The sequence below is a fragment of the Martes martes genome (genome assembly GCF_963455335.1).
Source record: "Martes martes genome assembly, chromosome: 4".
Classification (NCBI taxonomy): domain Eukaryota; kingdom Metazoa; phylum Chordata; class Mammalia; order Carnivora; family Mustelidae; genus Martes; species Martes martes.
The window spans coordinates 167092773-167111565 of record NC_137891.1 but is presented as its reverse complement, the minus strand read 5'-3'; the positions used below and the strand labels follow the sequence as shown (position 1 = coordinate 167111565).

Below are 18793 nucleotides of genomic sequence, written 5' to 3'. Positions count from 1 at the left end.
TAAAGTATTATCCTTGTAAAGTAATAGCATTGGGTTGGTTTGCTAAAATTTTACTATGCATTTTTGCATCTGCCTTAATATTGGTCTATACTTATAATTCTTTTTTTTTTTTTAAAGATTTTATTTATTTACTTGACAGAGATCACAAGGAGGCAGAGAGGCAGGCAGAGAGAGAGGGAAGCAGGCTCCCTGCTGAGCAGAGAGCCCGATGCGGGGCTCGATCCCAGGACCCTGGGATCATGACCTGAGCCGAAGGCAGAGGCTTAACCCACTGAGCCACCCAGGCGCCCCTGTAATTTCTTTTTTTTAAGAAGTTTATTTCTTTATTTTTTTTTAAATGTTTTATTTATTTATTTGACAGAGACAGCAAGAGAGGGAACACAAGCAGGGGAAGTGGGAGAGGGAGAAGCAGGCTTCCTGCTGATCAGGAACCCTGGGAACCCTGGGCTCCTGGGGCCCTGGGCTCATGACCTGAGCTGAAGGCAGATGCTTAACAACTGAACCACCCAGGCACCCCTGTACTTATAATTTCTTGATTTGGTCTTGGTATCAGAGTAATGTTGGCCTCACAGAATGAATCGGGAAGTATTTCTACCTCTTCAGATTTTCTGGAAGAGTTTGTATAGAAGAATTGGTATCTCTTTTTGGGTAAGCTTTGGTTGTCTTTCAAAGAATTTCATCTAAGTTGTTAAATTTATTAGCATGAAGTTAATAATATTCCCTTTTATGGGGAATTTATGTATTTATTTATTTATGTTTGTTTATTTATTTTAAAGATTTTTATTTATTTATTTAGAGAAAACCAGTGTGCAGTTAGGGACAGGGGAAGGGGAGAGAGAGAATCCCAAGTAGACTGCTCTGAGCACAGAGCCCAAGGGAGGGTGACTGGGCTTGATCTCATGACTGGAAGATCATGCCCTGAACGGAAGTCAGGAGTCAGACGGTTAACCGACTGAGCCACCCAGGTGCCCCGCCTTCTACATGGTATTCTGTAGTGATGTCATCTTTCCCATTTTGGTATCAGTAATTTGTGTTTTCTCTCTTCTGGCTCTCAGGCTGGCTCTCAGTCTGGCTGAGTTTATGAACACTATGATGTAATACTTTCTTAAAAAAGAACCCAGCTTTTGTTTTGCTGATTTTTCTCTATTTTTCTATTTTCTATTTCATTGATTTCATTCTGATACTTATTATGTCCTTTTTTTCTGCTTACTTTGAGTTTCCTTTGCTCTTTTTCTAGTTTCTTTAGATGGTTGCTAAGACCATTTATTTGAGACCTTTCTTTTCTGATTTAGTAAGGGATGTTAGGAGCAAGGGGAGATAAATTCATACAGCCAGTCTGTTTCTCTGGATGCCTTGACCTTTTTTTAAAAATCAACTTTACTGAGGTATACTTTACATGCAATAAAATGTACCCATTTTAAGGGCACATTTTGCTGAGCTTTGGCAAATTTGTGCATTTGTGAAATCATCACAACAGTCAAGATTGATAGAACATTCCCACTATACCCAAAATCTCCCTTGTGCCCCATCTCAGTCATTCTGTCCCTGCCCGACTCCTGTGCTAGGAAAGTGCTGATTTCTTTTTGGTCACTATAATTAGATTTGTCTTTTCTAGAGTTTCATATAAATGGAATCATGCAATATGTGTCCTTTTGTGTTCGGCTTCTTTTACTTGGAATAATTTTTACATATTTATCCATGTTGTTGTGTATATCAGTAGTTCTGTAATTTACTGCTGAATTTTTCCTTGTATTAATATACTGTAGTTTAGTCATTGTTGAATGACATTTGTGCTTCTAGTCTTTGGCTGTTACGAATAAAGCATCTACGAGCATTTATATATGTGTTTTTGTATGGATGTGTGTTCTCATTTCTCCACGGTAAATAATTAGAGGAGTGGAATTGCTGAGTCATATAGTGTTTGTATAACTTTCCCCAAAGTGATCATACTATTCATTGTGAGTTTTGTGTTGCAAAGGCTTAGGTTCTTTTTTATATGTGCATATCTAGTTATTCTAGCACCATTTGTTGAAAAAATTATCCTTTCCATGGGTTTCTGAATTCTCTATTCTGTTCCATTGGTATGCATGTCTATTCTTATGCCAATATTATACTGTCTTGATTACTATAACTTTATAGCAAGTCTTGAAGCTATTTGGATTTCTATAATTTTTTTTAAAAATTAACTTAAAAAAAATTTAACTTCAGCTTGTCAGTTTGTTCAAAAACACCTATTGGGTATTTCATTGGGATTATATTGAATCTATAATAGATCATTTTGGGGAGAACTGACGTCATAACAATACTGAGCCTTCTAATCTGTGGACAGGATATATTTCCACTTATTTATTGCCTTGTTAATTTCTGTCTAACATTTTGTACCTTTTATTGTACAGATCTTGCACGTATTTTGTTAATTCATTCATCGATATCTCAGTGCTTTTTATAATTTAATGAACTGTCCCCCCCATAAGTGTAGTCACCATCTGTCACCGTACAATGTTACTAAAATATTATTTACAGTGTTCTGTATGCTGTACTTTTCATTTCCGTGACTTATTTATTTCATAACCAGAAGTTTGTATTTCTTAATTTCCTTTATCTGTTTTACCCATTCCCCCTGTCTTCCTGCTAGCAACCACCAGTTTGTTCTTTGTATTTAAGAGTCTGTTTGAGTCTTTTTTGTTGTTTAGATTCCACATATAAGTGAACTCATGATATTTGTCCTCTATCTGACTTACTTCACTTAGTATCAGACCATGTAGGCCCATCTGTGTTGTTGCAAATGATAAGATCTCATTCTTTTTTATGGCCAACTAATATTCAAGAGAGAGAGTGTGTATATATGTATCACATCTCCTTTATCCATCTATTATAGACAGTTTGGTTGCTTCCATATCTTGGCTATTATAAATAATGTTGCAATAAACATAGGGGTGCGTATATATTTTCAAATTAGTGTTTTTGCTTTCTTTGGGGAAATACCCAGATGTGGAATACTGGATCATATGGTATGTCTAATTTTAATTTTTTGAGGAACCTCCAGTACTGTTTTCCATAGGGCTGCACCAGTTTGCATTCCCAGTAGTAGTCCACAAAGTTTCCCTTTTCTCCACATCTTCACCAATACTTGTTACTTTTTGTTGTTTTGGTACTAGCCATTCTGACTAATGTGAAGTGCTATCTCATTGTGGTTTTGATACTTGGTAACTTTTTAATAAATCCCTTAGGGTTTTCTGCTTTAACATGATGCTCTCTCCAAATAAGGATAGTTTATTTTTTCCTTCCAATCTGTAGGCCTTTTGTTTCTTTTTCTTGCCTTGCTGCACTGGCTAAGACCTGCAGTACATTAAGTAGGATATTAGCTGTAGGTTTATCATAGATACCCTTTATCAGGTTTGAGGAAGTTCCTCTTCTGTTGGTTTGGTTGAGGAAGTTCCCCTTCTGTTCTTAGGTTGGGGAGAGTTTTTAGCATGAATGAGTGGTGAATATTGCCTGTTGAATTTTCTGCAGTTATTTAGAAGGTCATATAGTATTTCAGCTTATTCTGTATGTGGTGTGTTACATTTATTGATTTTTGACTCTTAGGCTAACTTGCATTCCTGGGATACACTCACTGTCCTTACTGAATTATCCTTAATTAAGTTTGCTAATATTTTTAATAGTTTTTATGTCTTATTTGTCTTGTTTATAAGGAGTTTTGATTTTTAGTTTTTCTTGTATTGTCCTCTAAGTATCATGGTAGTACTGACTTCGTAAAATGAGTAGGGAAGTGTTCTTTCAGTTTATGTAGAATTGGTATTATTTCTTCCTTTAAATGTGTGATAGAATTTATCAGTGAAGCCATCTAACCCTGGAGGGCTTTTTTTTTTTTCAGAATTTCTTTGAGTCCATTTCAATAATTTCTGTCTTACAAGGAATTTGTCCATTTTATCTAAGTTCATTATTTTATTGGCATAAAATTATTCATAATGGTCCTTTATTATTCCTTTAATTACTATAGGATCTGTAGTGATGGTCACTGTTTTATTTCTGATATTGGTAATTTATCTTTTTTTTTTCTTGGATGGTCTAGTTAAGGGTTTATCAATTTTATGGATTTTTTTTTTTTTGCCCCCAAAGCAAATTTTTAGTTTCATATTTCTGTATTATTTTTGGCTATTACATTTTTTTTCTTTTCTCCACTTTGTTGTTGCTTTTCTTCTACGTGCTTTGGGTTTAATTTGTTCTTCTAGCTTTTTTTTTTTAAGATTTTATTTATATATTTGACAGACAGAGATCACAATAGGCAGAGAGGCAGGCAGAGAGAGAGGAGGAAGCAGGCTCCCCGGTGAGCAGAGAGCCCTATGTGGGGCTCGATCCCAGGACTCTGGGATCATGACCTGAGCCGAAGGAAGAGCCTTAACCCACTGAGCCACCCAGGCGCCCTTCTTCTAGCTTTTTAATGTGGAAGGTTACATCACTGGTCTGGAATCTAATTTCTGTAAGCATTTTTTTTTTTTTTTTAAGATTTTATTTTGAGATGGGACGCCTGGGTGGCTCAGTTGGTTGAGCAGCTGCCTTCGGCTCAGGTCATGATCCCAGCGTCCTGGGATCGAGTCCCACATCGGTCTCCTTGCTCGGCAGGGAGCCTGCTTCTCCCTCTGCCTCCGTCTGCCAGCGCTCTCTCTCTCTCTCTGACAAATAAATAAATAAAATCTTTAAAAAAAAAAAAAAGATTTTATTTTGATAGAGCGTGTATGTGAGCACAAGGGGGGAAGGGCAGAGGAAGAAGCAGACTCCTTGCTGAGTGGGGGACCCCCCCCAACCTCTGTGCAGGGTTCAGTCCCAGGACTCAGATCATGACCTGAACCAAAAGCAGACACTTAACTGAGCCACCCAAGTACCCCTTCTATAAGCATTTAAAGCTACAGGTTTTTCTTTAAGTGCTGCTTAGGTGCATCCCACAGATTTTGATATATTTTCATTTTCATTTGGCTCAAAGCAATTTCTGTTTCCCTTGTGATTACTTCTTTGACTTATGGGTTATTTAGAAGTGTGTTATTTAATTTCCAAACATTTGGGAGTTTTCATCTATCTTATTATTTTAGCTTAATTCTGTTGTGGTCAGAGAATATTCCTGATAATGAGTTCCATTCTTTCAAATGTACTGAGACTTATTTTTATAGACCAGCATATGGTGTGTTTGGTGAATGTTCCATGTGCACTTGAAAGTGTATATTCTGATGTTGGTGGAGTGTTCTATACATTTCAGTGAGGTTTTATATGTTGCTGGTGGTGTTCAGTTCTATATCCTTACAGATTTTCTAACTAAAAGAGGAGTGTTCATATCTCCACTCTAATTGTGGATTTTCCTGTTTCTCCTTTCACTTCTGTCAGTTTTTGCCTCTTGTATTTTAAAACTCTGCTATTGGATGCATACACTTTTAGGAATATTATATCCTCTTGATCATTTGTCCCCTTTTATCATTATGAACTTTTTTTTTTACTCTTAGTAACATTCAGTATTTACATTCTTTTTTTTTTTCCTTAGATTTTACTTATTTATTTGACAGATCACAAGTAGTCAGAGAGGCAGGCAGAAAGAGAGGGGGAAGCAGACTCCCCGCCGAGCAGAGAGCCCGATGCGGGGCTTGATCCCAGGACCCTGGGATCATTGCCTGAGCCGAAGGCAGAGGCTTTAACCCACTGAGCCACCCAGGCACCCCCAGTATTTACATTCTTGGTAATATTCTGTTTGAGAGTCCATTTTGTCTCATATTTATGTAGCCAATCCAGCCTTCTTTTCACCACTGTGTACATGATAGATTTTTGTTTTAATTTTTATTTTATTTATTTATTTATTTGACAGAGAGAGAGAGATCACAAGTAAACAGAGAGTCAGGCAGAGAGAGAGAGGAGGAAGCAGGCTCCCTGCCGAGTAGAGGGCCCGATGCAGAACTCGATCCCAGGACCCTGAGATCATGACCTGAGCCGAAGGCAGAGGCTTAATCCACTGAACCACCCAGGCACCCCATGATAGATTTTTAAAAAGTCTTTTTACTTTAAGGCCGCCTGGGTGGCTCAGTCGGTTAAGCCTCTGCCTTGGGCTCAGAACATGATCTCAGGGTCCTGGGATCAAGGTCTGCATCTGGCTCTCTGCTCAGCGGGGAGCCTACTTCTCCCTCTCTCTCTGCCTGCCTCTCTGCCTACTTGTGATCTCTCTGCCTGTCAAATAAATAAAATCTTTTTTTTTAAATCTTTTTACTTTTAATTATCCATATCTTTGTGTTCTAAAGTAGATGTCCTGGGGCGCCTCAGTTGGTTAAGTGTGGGACCCTTGATTTCAGCTGAGGTCATGATCTCAGGGTTGTGAGATGGAGCGTCTCCTTGGGCTCAGGTGCTGGGTTTGGAGCCTACTTAAGATTTTCTCTCTTCCTCTTTCACTCCCTTTGCCTCTCTCCATTCCCTCTCTAAAAAAAATAGTAATAATAATAAAATTAAGTGGATGTCTTATAGACACTGTATAATTGAATGTAGCTCTTCTTTTTTCCAGTCTTATATAATCTCAGTGATTTAATTTGTTAGTCCAGTCAGTATGGGTGGTTTTAAATCTACCATCTTACTACTTGTTTTCTATTTGCTGATCTGTTCTTTGTGTCTCCTTTCATCTTTCCCTGGTCTTTTTTTTTTTTTTTTTTTTAAGATTTTGTTTATTTATTTGACAGAGGTCACAAGTAGACAGAGAGAGGGGGAAGCAGGCTCCCTGCAATTCGGGGCCCGATCCCAGGACCCTGGGATCATTACCTGAGCTGAAGGCAGAGGATTTAACCCATTGAGCTACCCAGGCGCCCCTGGTCTTTTTTTTTTTTTTCTTTTTTTTTCTTTTTTAAGTATTTTTTAGTATTCCATTTTATCTCCATGCTTGATTTATTACCTATACCTCTTTGTTTTATTTTTAGTGCTTGTTAGAGGGTAGTAGTTCTCAAAGTTTTTGTTCTCAGGACCCATTTACACTCTTAGAAATTCAGGACCCCAAAGTTTTTGTTGGCGTGGGTTACATCTATATATACTCAATCATATTAAAAGTTAGAACTGAAAAATTGTTTAAATATTTATTAATATATTTAAAAATAGACTTGTTGCATGTTAACATAAATAATATGTTCTTACTAAAAATAACTTTTTTTTTTAAAGTAATCTCTGTGTGCAACATCGGGCTTGAACTCACAACCTCGGAGATCAAGAGTGGCAGGCTTCACTGACTGATCCAGCCAGGGGCCTCTAAAAATAACTTCTTTTTTTTAAAAAGGAGGGTAGGAGTAGTGGGAGAGAGAAGGTACAGAGGCCGAGATAGGGCTTCATCTCACAACCCTGAGATCATGACCCGAGCCGAGATCAAGAGTCCAACACTTAACTGACTGAACCACCTAGCCGCCCCTAAAAATAACTTTTTTAAAACAAAACCAAAAATTTGGGGAGAAGAATGGCATTGATTTACATTTTTGCAAATCTCTGTTAATGCCTGGCTTAATAGAAGCCTTAATAGAAGCCTGCTAGATCCTTATATATGGTTCTATACTCTGTGTCATGTCATATAGCCTATTGAGAATTCCATGGTACACTTGAGAGAATGCAAGTGGAAAGGACAAATAACATTGTTACTTGTTGTGAAAAAATTTATTGTGAAAATAATCTTGACTTTTAAAGCCCCAGAAGGGGGTGGAGGGACTCCCAGGGACTCTTGAACACACCTTGAGAACTGTGATTCTGTTGTTTACAATATGGATCTTTAACCTCCCAGTCCACCTTCAAATAATACACCACTTAGCATATAATACAAGGCCCTAATTAACACTATACTTCCAAATCTCCATTCTGTTTTTTTTTTTAAAGTTTATTTATTGATTTAAGTAATCTGTACACTCGATGTGGGGCTCGAACTCTCGACCCAAGGATCAAGAGTTGAGTGCTCTTCTGACTGAGCCAGTGAGGTGCCCTTCCATTCTGTTCTTTATGCTATTGTTTGTATACATTTTACGTATACATATATGTTTAAGCCTTCAACATATTAAAGTTATCTTTTAAAGTTTTTTTTTAAATGAGGAAAAGTCTTTTATATTAACTCACATATTTACCATTTTCAGTGCCCTTGTTCCTTCATCTGTTATTTTCCTTTTTCCTGATGAATTTTTAGTTTCTTGTAGTGCATGTTTGCTGGCAATGAAGTCTCTCTGCTTTTGTTTTATTTACAAAGTGTTTGTTTTACCTTCATTTTAAACCTTTTGTTTTGAAAAATTATAGACTCAGAGACTCACAAGAAGTTTCTAGGTTCACCTCAGTGGTTTCCCTTCTGTCAGGAATCACAATTCTGAACAGTCTGAAAACGGTTGTTTCATATATTTTGCCCAATTTCTAGTTGCCTACAGTGGGAGGTGAGCCTATTCATCATGCCTAGAAGTAGAAGTCTCACTTTGATTGTTAATGGAGATCACAAGCCGCAGTGGTTCTATACATTCTACTTCTGCACTTGGCATTACTGTTGAGGACATTCATATGTCACTCACTAGCCCCCATCTAATACATCACTTCAGAAATGAGCTAAGTAATACATATAATAATATATATAATACACTAATTATATATATATATATATATGCAATAATGCCTATTTCTTTCTTCTGTTTTTTGCCCTGTCTACAAGGAAATCAGTCAAGATTTGCACTAGATCATTGCAGTTTTGTTGACCTAGAGGTGACACATTTGCATTCTTGTTTTCCACTTAATCTTTTTTCCTTTTTATTCCTATTAATGTATTTATAAAAGCAGCAGCCTGCACCTCTATAAGCACATTTTTTTCTCTCTTTCCCTCTTCATTCATTTCCCTGTGTTAGGTAATTTTTGATTACAAGGAATAGAGACCTTGTGATTGCCTTTAAGTAACGGAAGATCAGACAACGACATAGCCAGTTCTTATAGTAAAAAGAATCAGCCATAGATCCATGCTCCATGCCCCCTCAGAAATGGGTGCCTCTGTTACCTATTCGTTTTCCTTGCTGAGTTAATGATTCTCATTACTTCTGATATTTCTCTGTGACCAGTGCTTCTACTGCTCTCTCCTAGCTGTCTCATGTGTGTCCGTTCTCTCTTCGAGTCCTGCCTGTGTGCTGTTCTCTCTCATTCTCATTACTAAAGCTCGCAGTCACATTCTGAAGGAGAGTATCTGATTTATTCATTTAATGACCTGTTGGTGCCAGGCCAGCTTGTGGGTCATGAGTCAGCTGAGAGATTCTCTGTTCATGGGTTTTGTGCCACACTTAATTGAACAGGGTCATGTTCAAAGTATGGTAACATCTAAAACCTGGCAAAAGGGCCACTGGTAGAGCACGTGTTCAGCATCTTCCACTCTTCCTCCTTCTTAACAGTCGATTGACCTAACTTATTAGGGACAGTTATTAGACTGAATTGTCCCTAAAACTAGTCAGCTACATATTTATAGATTAAGGTTTAGATGAATTGCTTATCTCATTCCTGAAATGTTAAGGTTTTTTTTTTCCTCTTTCATTCTTAGATGAATTTCATTCTTAGGCACAAAACAAAGGACAGTCTTTGCCACCTTTTAGCCACAACTTAAAATAAACCCATGGTACTGATTGTTGGTCCAAGAAAGCCCATCTGTTAGAGACTGTGAAGAGAAAATTCAAACATTTCCATTCTTGTTAGCATCTCTAAATTTGGCAGAAGAGATAGGAGCCATGAGCTGAAATAAGGTTTTTGGTTTATTAACTCCACCTGGGTTTGAATCCTGGCTTTCCCATTTACAAGATGATAGATGAGTATCTTTTTTTAAGCTTCAGTTTAATCATGAATAAAATGGAGATCATGGTATTTGCCTCGTGTGGTGGTTAGGATTAGATGATAGGATGAATACAAAGCATTTAGCAAAGTGCCTGGCACATAATACATGCTTGATGTAGATCATTAAGTCTTACTAAAAAGGTTACCCTAGTCCATCAGTAAGTTCTTAGTGCTAAGGAAAAGTAACATTTCTTGGTGCATGAGCCGAGACCTGATCATTGAGCCCTTGTTCACTCAGCACTGTGCGCGGTACCAACTGTATACAAGAGACATACTGTGATGTGATTCTTGCCTTCTCATCCCCACTACGATATGTCAGTCCTGGAAAAATTTTTAAGGAAACTCAACTCAGTGATGGTATTATACTGTTAGAATTCAGGCTGTTACTGTGTGACCTTGGGTAGATTGTTTCTCTGTCTTCATCTGTAAAATGGGGGAAATAACCTCAGAGGATTACCATAACAATGAACAAATGAGTTAATGTATGTAAAGCTCAAAGGATACTGTCTGATTGCAGTGATAAGTGCTATATGTAAGTTTTTTCTGCTAGATTATGACTCCTAGCAGATTAATACTTGAAGCCTCCTTGGGCTTAATCGACCAGGGTTTTTTTTGTTTGTTTTTCTTTTTTTTTTTTTTCCCTTTGAGTTTAAAGTGAATAGGTTTCTTTGTAGGGGGCGTATAGTATATCTTTAGCCTCCATCATCAGGGCAGTTTTATAGGATCTAGCTGGTAAGAGATGAGTGAGCCGAAGGACATGGTCTACAGATAATCTTGTTTTCATCTTGAGATTGGATACCACAATGTCTTATCTTGCCAGCCCTCCTTTGGTGATGCTTTGGCAGGAATAACACATCTCGAAAGTCCTACAAAACTGGTTTTTCCCCCTCACTGAAATGTTTTTTTGCAGACCTAAAACGATTGGATGCTTGTTATGTGAATGTAGGATATGGATTTGATTTGAGACCTTTTGATTTTAACTCAACAGGCAAGGGATTTTCTAATCTAAAGTTACTTCCCTTCTTAAAGGAGAAATTCTTTTCTGATTTGTATTTTTTTCTCAAGAAGTGAGATTAAGGGGCACCTGGGCATCTTGGTTGGTTAAGTGACTGCCTTTAGCTCAGGTCATGATCCTGGAATCCCAGGATCAAGTTCCCCATTGGGCTCCCTGCTCAGCAGGGAGGCTGCTTCACCCTCTGACCTTCACCCCTCTCATGGTCTCTCTCTCTCCCATCCTCTCTCTCTCTCAAATAAAATCTTCAAAAAAAGAAAAAGAAAAAAGAGATTAATATTTTTTCTTCCATGTTAGTGAGATTGAACATCTTTTCATTGTTTATTGATCATTTGTATTACTTTCTGAATTGCTTATTCATGTCCTTTGACCTCTTTTGTTTATGAGGAGATAACTCCTGTAGAGTGAGGACATTAAAACTTTACCAGATATGTTTCAGATGTATTTTTCATTTTGTCATTTGTCTTCTTTTACCCTTGGTTATACTTTTTTAGCTGCACAGAAGCTTGTAATGAATCTATGTTTTTCCTGAAGAGTATCATCTCATTATGGTTAGAGAATTTCTGCTGAGTGCTATAAAACATGTCATAGTATATGGGTAGACTGATCCACTTAATAAACATTTTTCCTTACAGAACGGTGATTGATTGTCACATGATTCGAAGAGTCTTTGCAAACTGACGTAGGTGTGAGGCTCTAATGCCATAGCAATAGCCAGCACATACTGCACAACAGCTTTGTGTCAGGCACTATACTAAGTCTTGTATGTACTGTGTTCCTGATGTTCAGCTTCATGCTAGATGGTATTATTGTCTGGGTTTCATAGATGAGTCGAGTGGGCCTAGAAGAACTCAAATGATTTGCCCAGGGTCACAGAGCTAGTTAGTGGCTGAATTGGAATTTTAATTTAAGTCTGTCTGACTTCAAAGTATATACTTTCTCTACAAAGCTGAACTACTTAAGGCCTCCAATAAATTAGACTGGTCCTTAAAGTTAAGTAAATATCTTTTACCAGAACTGGAAAAAATGGTCTGTAGCCTAGTTCAACTGCTTTTGGTTTCTGAGAGCATAGTGGAGAAGATACTGAGCAGTGTGTGCGCTAGTAAAAGAAAAGTCTCTACTCTCCAGGGCAGTGGTTTTCAAGGTGTGGTTCCCAGGCCAGCAGCATCAGCGTCACTTGGGCATTTCTTAGAAATGCAAAATCTCAGGTTCCACTGGAGACCTACAGAATCAGAAACTCCGGGGTTGGGGCCCAGTAATCTGTTTTATAATACTTCTGCTGATTATGATGCATGTTAAAATTTGAGACTCACTGGTCTGGGGAAGTTATTTTGTTCTCTCTAATCATAATTTTTGTTTTTGCAAGCTTCAACTTAAGTCTCAGCCCTTAAGTGCAAAATTAACATTATCAGATGATGGCAAAAGTATGGAGTCGGACAGGAGCCAGTTTTGTTTGGTTTAGTGAGCATTTAAGGCAAGTCCACCTCCCTGAGCCTTAATTTCCCCTTTCCAAAAAGATGTTAATAACATCTGTCTCCGTATGAGATTTTTTTTCTTTTTTTTTAGAATTAGGTAAGATAGTATATAAAGTGCATAGCACCTTGCCAGGCTCCCAGGTGCTTGAGAAATTGCCTCCAGCAATTTTTCTTATTTAGCAAAAAGCCCCCATCTGCCTTCTGTTCTCAGCCTCTCTTGTTTCTTGAACATATTTGCTGTCTTGTATCTCTGGGCCTTCGTATTAGCTATGTCTCTTGGATACCTGCACCCCCCGCCCCCTTACCTCACTAACTTCTAGACATCTTTTTGATCCCTGCTTCCGGTTTACCTCCCTTGGAGAGGGCTTTCTCAAACCCCCACCCTCCATTCTCTGTGCTCACACAGGAACCTGTGTTTCTCTGGTCATTGCACTTACTGCATGTTTTGGAGTTGCCTCTCTCCTATACAAACTTGATGAGCACAGATACAGCATCTTGTCTACCATCATATTCTGGAGATCAGTAAACTTCCTCACGCATTGTAGGAGCTAATAAGTGTTGAATGAATGAATGGTGGCTGTCATTATTGCTGCTCCATCATCATCATCATCATCATTGTAGTCATCATCATCTGAGAGCAAGCTCCCTTCCCTGGCTTATAGTTTTTGTGCTGACTGCTTGTGATAGTCATAGATAGTATTAGGACCAGTGCCTGTTCTCTCTGCCCTGAAAGCACGTGCTTTGACGTAGGCTGACATGGAGTTCATTGAGCTGCTTCCTAACCATGATCCCACTGTGTCACAGGTGCCTTGGGGGAACTGTATGCCCTGATGGGTCAAGTTCATCATATGCAGAACCCAAACTGGCAACATCCTTCGGACCTCACATGAGTAAGTGGGTGATTAGGAGGAGAGGAGGAAAAGGGTAGAATTTGGCTGTAGGAAATGTTAAAGGGAGTTGGGTTGTGATTATTGTTTAATCCAAAGGTGGGGAAGAAACAGGAGAGTATATGAAATAAGAACTGAGCTGAGGGCCACCTGAGTCGCTCAGTCAGTTAAGCGGCTACCTTTGGCTCAGGTCATGATGCCGGAGTCCTGGAATTGAGCCCCGCATCAGGCTCCCTGCTCATCAGTGAGCCTGCTTCCCCCTCTCCCTCTGCCTCCTGCTCTGCCTACCTGTGCTCTCTATCTGCTACCTATTCTTCTGTCAAATAAATGAATAAAATCCTTAAAAAAAAAAAAAAAAAGAACTGGCTGAAATCCAGGAAATGTGAGGTCCAGTACTAGCTTTGCAGTTTGTAACTCAGCTGTATGATTTTGATCAAGTCATGCCACTTCTTTGGTCCTCACATCACTAAAACTAATATGTGGACTATTGATGTCAAAGGGACTTTCTGTTCCGGAATCTCCTGGATTCTTGATATAGTGTGGTTTTACAGATTTATTCAGTTACTTTGATCCAGTTACTGAGAAACCTTGGAGTCATCTTTGACTCCTTTCTCACCCCATATTCAGCCCATTAGCAAATCCCATAAGCTCTGCATACAAAATATGTCCAAAACCTGACCATTCCTCATCATTTTCACTTAGACTATTGCAAGTCTCCTAAATGGTTCCCTGCTTCTGCCTTTGCCTGCCATTCTTAAAGCCAAAGAGGTTCAGATTCTCTTTTTTGCTCAGAATTTTCCAGTGGCTTCCCATCCTCACCATTCCCTATAAGGACCATGGCCGGGGCTGATGCGGTTAGCTCACTGACCTCGTCTCCTACTATTCTTCCCCTTGCTCATTCTGCACTAATCACACGGACTTCCTTGTTGTTGATTTTTTTTTTTTTTAGTTTAATTTGACTAACCTTTTTTTTTTTCCTTTTATTTATTTATTTGACAGAGATCACAAGTAGGCAGAGAGGCAGGCAGAGAGACAGAGGGGGAAGCAGGCTCCCCACTGAGCAGAGAGCCTGATGCGGGGCTCAATCCCAGGACCCTGAGAGCACGACTTGAGCTGAAGGCAGAGGCTCAACCCTCTGAGCCACCCAGGCGCCCCGCTGTTTTTCAAATATGGCACACATGCTTCCACTTCAGGGCCTTATACTCAGTGTTTCCCCTGTAGTTGCCAAAATCATAGCAGGTCTCAGAAAGACAGGGCAGTATGATGGGTGTTAGATGAATCCTAGAAACAGGTGTGAATTCAAATCCAGGCTCTTCTACTTACTCCACTTTATGACCTTGGACAAGTTATTTAACCTGAGACTCAGTTTTCTGACTATACAAGGTATTAATGAGAGTGCTTTTCTGATAAGATTGTTACTAGCGTTAAACGAAGTATTGAAAGAATTCAGCAAGTACTTCATATAGGGCTAGATAAATGTCATAAAATGTTACAGTTATTTTCAACTCTGGCTACTGACAATGCCTGTGGAGATGTCTAAAAATACAGATGTCCAGGTGCTGCCTTCAGGGGATTCGAAGTCATTAAGTTAGGGGGTGGAGCAAGAATCTTTACTTTTAAAAAGCTTCCCAGGGGGTTATTAGGAACAGCTGGAGTTGAGAATGAGATCAAATTATCTCAGAGGGTCTTATTCAGAACCCTAGACTAAAAGACTAGGGTGATTAAAGGAGAAGCTCAAGAAGCTTTACTTTGAGTCCTTGCTATTAATTATTCAGTCTCTAAACTTGCAATGTGATACTCACATGATGACTTACCTTCTCTGGGAATTTTACTCTAAAATTAACTGCTGTGTCCTGAGCAACCTTGAGCTGTATCAGACAATGAGGTCCTGTTGGAGGTACGGATCTGGTGCAACCAATGAAATATAGATCCTATTTTAAATGTTTCTTGAAGGAGAAAATATTTTTCCTACTGAAACATTATTACAGATTATATATTAGGTTTTCTTAACATTCATGTATATGGCACATACCACCATAAGCAGCTGGCTTTGGGAGTTGGAAGAAAATAGCACTTACATTGTGACTTTCACATAAATAAAATATAGTATAAATAATTTCTAAAATTGTCAGGATTGAAATGTAAAATTAATATCTGATATCCCAAAGTAAAGATACTCTTTTTTTTTTTTAAAGGATTTAAAAAAATTTTTTATTTGAGAGAGCATGAGAGAGAGAGAGCACAAGCAAGGGGGAGGGGGTAGAGGGAGAAGCAGACTTTGCGAAGCGGGGAGGCTGATGCGGGACTGGATCCCAGGACACTGGGATCATGACCTAAACTGACAGCAGACACTTAACTGACTGAGCCACCCAGGTTCCCGAAAGTAAAGATACTCTTAAAATAATTGCCTCAGCCACTTTTTTGTGTACAAATAGCCATTCCAGCTGAAACCCTCATCTTTCCTATTTTCATTTTGCTTCTCTCCTGATAGAAACTACGCTAGGTTCCGACAGAAACCTCTGCAAAGATGCAGTCTGACTCAGTGGGTCGACAGGAACATGCGAAGCCACCATCGATTCCAGCGTCTCCCGGATTTCCAGTCAAGTCCATTTGTCTCATCCCATCAGCAGTGAAGGTCCCTATCCAGGGTCCTATTCAGAGCAGCATCTCATCTTCTGCGCTTTTGTGCTTTGTAGATTTTGAATTTTATTTTTCACAAGATTTTTATTTAAAGAACTTGTCACCTTTTGGAAATTTCCATTGCTGACTTGAAATTTTTTTGTTTAAGGTCCTTCTTGTTTGTGTGCATGCGTTTAAGCACTGTTATTTTTATTTAAATTGAAGGTGGCCATTTCTTGAAAGCCAGCATTAAGCCAGAATACTTGGGCTTGAGCAAAACACCCACCTCAACACAGATGTGAAGTCTATTTCTTGTGCTGAAAAGAGAACCATCTTTTAATCTCCTATAAGGAAGAGATTACCAGGCTGCAAGCCAGTGTTAATTATTGCTGATGACTTATAAATGGACATAAGTCACTTTTAACAATGCCTCTCACTTTTTTATTTGAATCTCTGAGTACTTGTCAGTATTTTAAAGTTGGTAATCCGGGACATTTGAAGTAGGTTGGAGCAGGACAAAAATCCTGTTGTTGAAAGGACAAATTAAAAGTGTAAATCTTCTCTCCTTTTTGTACTTACTAGCTGCCTTTATTTATTTTCTTGCCTCCCTCCTTCTTCATTAAATGTGTTTTGCACAATAGGTTTACAAATCTTACACATCTTAACTGACGGAAGACTGCTGAGTAACCCTTGTCGATTTGTGGTCTTGTGACTGATTGTCTTCTCTGCCTTTCCTCAAGGATTTTCCTTCTTTTTTCCCCAGTGACCGTTATGCTCCTTAGGTTCTCTTGGTGTGTTCCTGTATCCTGTTAAACCTAGATATGCCTCCTAAGAACAGCCTCCCTGCTCTCTTTATTAAGAGCTTCCCACCCAGAGTCTTAACTCCAGGACAGGCCAGAAAGCTGCTGAGGTGTGAGTTGGTCTTCAGTTTCATCTGCTCGAATCCCAGCTCCAAGTATCAGTTGCTGTGTCAGTCAGTGAGCTCTGGCCTGTCAGAGGGACTTGGGAGAGCCACTATTTTGTCTCCATTGATAGTTAACAAGAGGTGCCTTCAGCTTCTGGATGTTACCATCTCATTTGGTCAAAGCCCTGATATGTAGTTGGATAGAACTGCTGTTGTGCATCCTAATGTGGTTGCGATTGAGCCTGTGGACGAAGCATTACCTGATGTGAAGGTTTGGTATTCTAGATTGAGTTGTCAGACTTTGTGCCGCCATCCTCGGGGATGTCTGAGGAGTTTGTTTTCTTCTTTACAGATGGCTCTAGACAGATTTGGGGAGGCTTTGCAGTCCGGCATTCATGCTGTTGGCCACCCTCTGTGAAGGCTGGACACACGGTTGCCATAGCGCCTCCGGTGGTACTGGCTAGCTGCCTCTTGTCTGGTTTTGTTTTCATCAGCCCCACCTTTGCATGTGAGAAACCCATCTTAAACACCCTACCCTGCTTTAGAAACTGACTTGGTAAAGGTTTGGTAATTCAGGCCATCGATCATCTTAGATGGATGTCCCTAAGTGTTTACTGTTTTTATGTAGGTGAGGATTCTCTTCCTTGAACATTTGGTTTAGAATGGGGACCAAATGCAAAGAAGTTCTGTTCAAAGGCAAGAGTCAAAATTTGTGATTTCAGTTGGCATAATGGACATTTACTGCATTAGTCACTTCTCCAGGTTTCCCTCAGTTAGCATGATGGAGTAAGATAAGCAGACATCTACCTTTGGAACCATAGCATAATAAAAATTAGTTGTAGCTGGAATAACTAGCGTTGTAGCTGTCTAGTTCCCCGCAGAGTGGGGAACCCAAGGTGCGGAGGAACAGCATTTTGCTTAAGCTCATGTTCCTGCATTCCTGGTAAAGGAGGGTTTAAGTCTGAATGTGTAATGGCAGCATTGCCTTTGCCGAATGAGTGACGGGTTAACTAGAAAATGTGACAATCACATTTCCTCTTTGCTCAAATAATTCTGTTTTTCCAAAGCGTTAGCAGCTTAATTAAATCTGTTGGACTGGGGGAGGAGAGAACTGTTCTCTAGCGGTTAACACGGTATTCTTTAAGAAGGAAAAAAAAGCCAAAGAAAACTCAGTATTAGGCATGTTTGCCTTGAAGATGGTAATAGGTAAAATCTGGAGTTTTAATCTGTTTTTAAAGGTTCCTATCTCATACTTGGTGTTCGGTTCTCAGTCTAGTAGTTCATGAGTTCTTGCTGTATTTTATTTGAGTAAGGGTTACGTGCACTTAACTGCCTACCTAACTTCTTTCGTTCATGAGGTTCATGAGGTTCATGACGACATTCTCACCACAGAGGTCTTGACAAAGAGTTTAAACATGCTGTTTACGTAGTTTATTCATAAGAGCCTGCAGTAAGCTCATGCAGGCCTAAGGGACTGGAGTTGTGAGGATCAATTACAAAACTGAAATTTGGTGCCTCCTCTTTATCATGTTTTTTCCCTTGTAGCAGTTGTGTTTAATGTCATTAAAGAGAAATAAAAGTTCTTGTCGTGGCATATGTACTGGGGCTGTCTGTTGCAGGCTTTGAAGGCGGGTTCCTTCCTCTTCTGCGTAGGCAGGTTAGTGGGGTCTGGGCGGGGGTGGCAGTTAGTAGAATGTGGTACTGGGGAGGCGAGGGTGCATGCTCCCTGTTCCTTTGAGGGTAAATTACAGTGTTGAGAAAGGCCTTCCAGCAGTTAAGAAATGCTGAAATTGATTGGGATTTGCAGCTACATATAGTGCATGTCAGGAGCCTGACACAGGGAAAGCCTGAAATATCACGGTGCTGCTGTTTCTGCAGAGAGGGGAGATGGCTCAACCCTATCAGACAAGCACTGCCTTCCATTCCTTCAATGGCCGTGCAAATGACCTCTGCCTGCCTTGCTCAAGCTGAGTTACCCCAGGGCATTCTCCCTTTGAAAGGGATATGGGACCCAGAACTGGTCATACAGAATTGATGGTGGTTCTTAATCCAACTTCTC

At 39.4% G+C, this 18793-nt stretch overlaps 1 protein-coding gene across 1 annotated transcript in view; it reads left to right on the top strand.

The window, feature by feature from the left end:
• The window catches only part of S100PBP (S100P binding protein), a 30966-nt gene extending 12638 nt beyond the window's left edge, over positions 1 to 18328 (top strand). The window contains 3 exon segments of the mRNA XM_080802972.1: positions 13129 to 13210; positions 13212 to 13214; positions 15703 to 18328. Coding sequence (XP_080659098.1) covers positions 13129 to 13210; positions 13212 to 13214; positions 15703 to 15844 — 227 coding nt within the window. The 3' untranslated portion in view covers positions 15845 to 18328.
• The last annotated feature ends 465 nt before the right edge of the window (positions 18329 to 18793 follow it).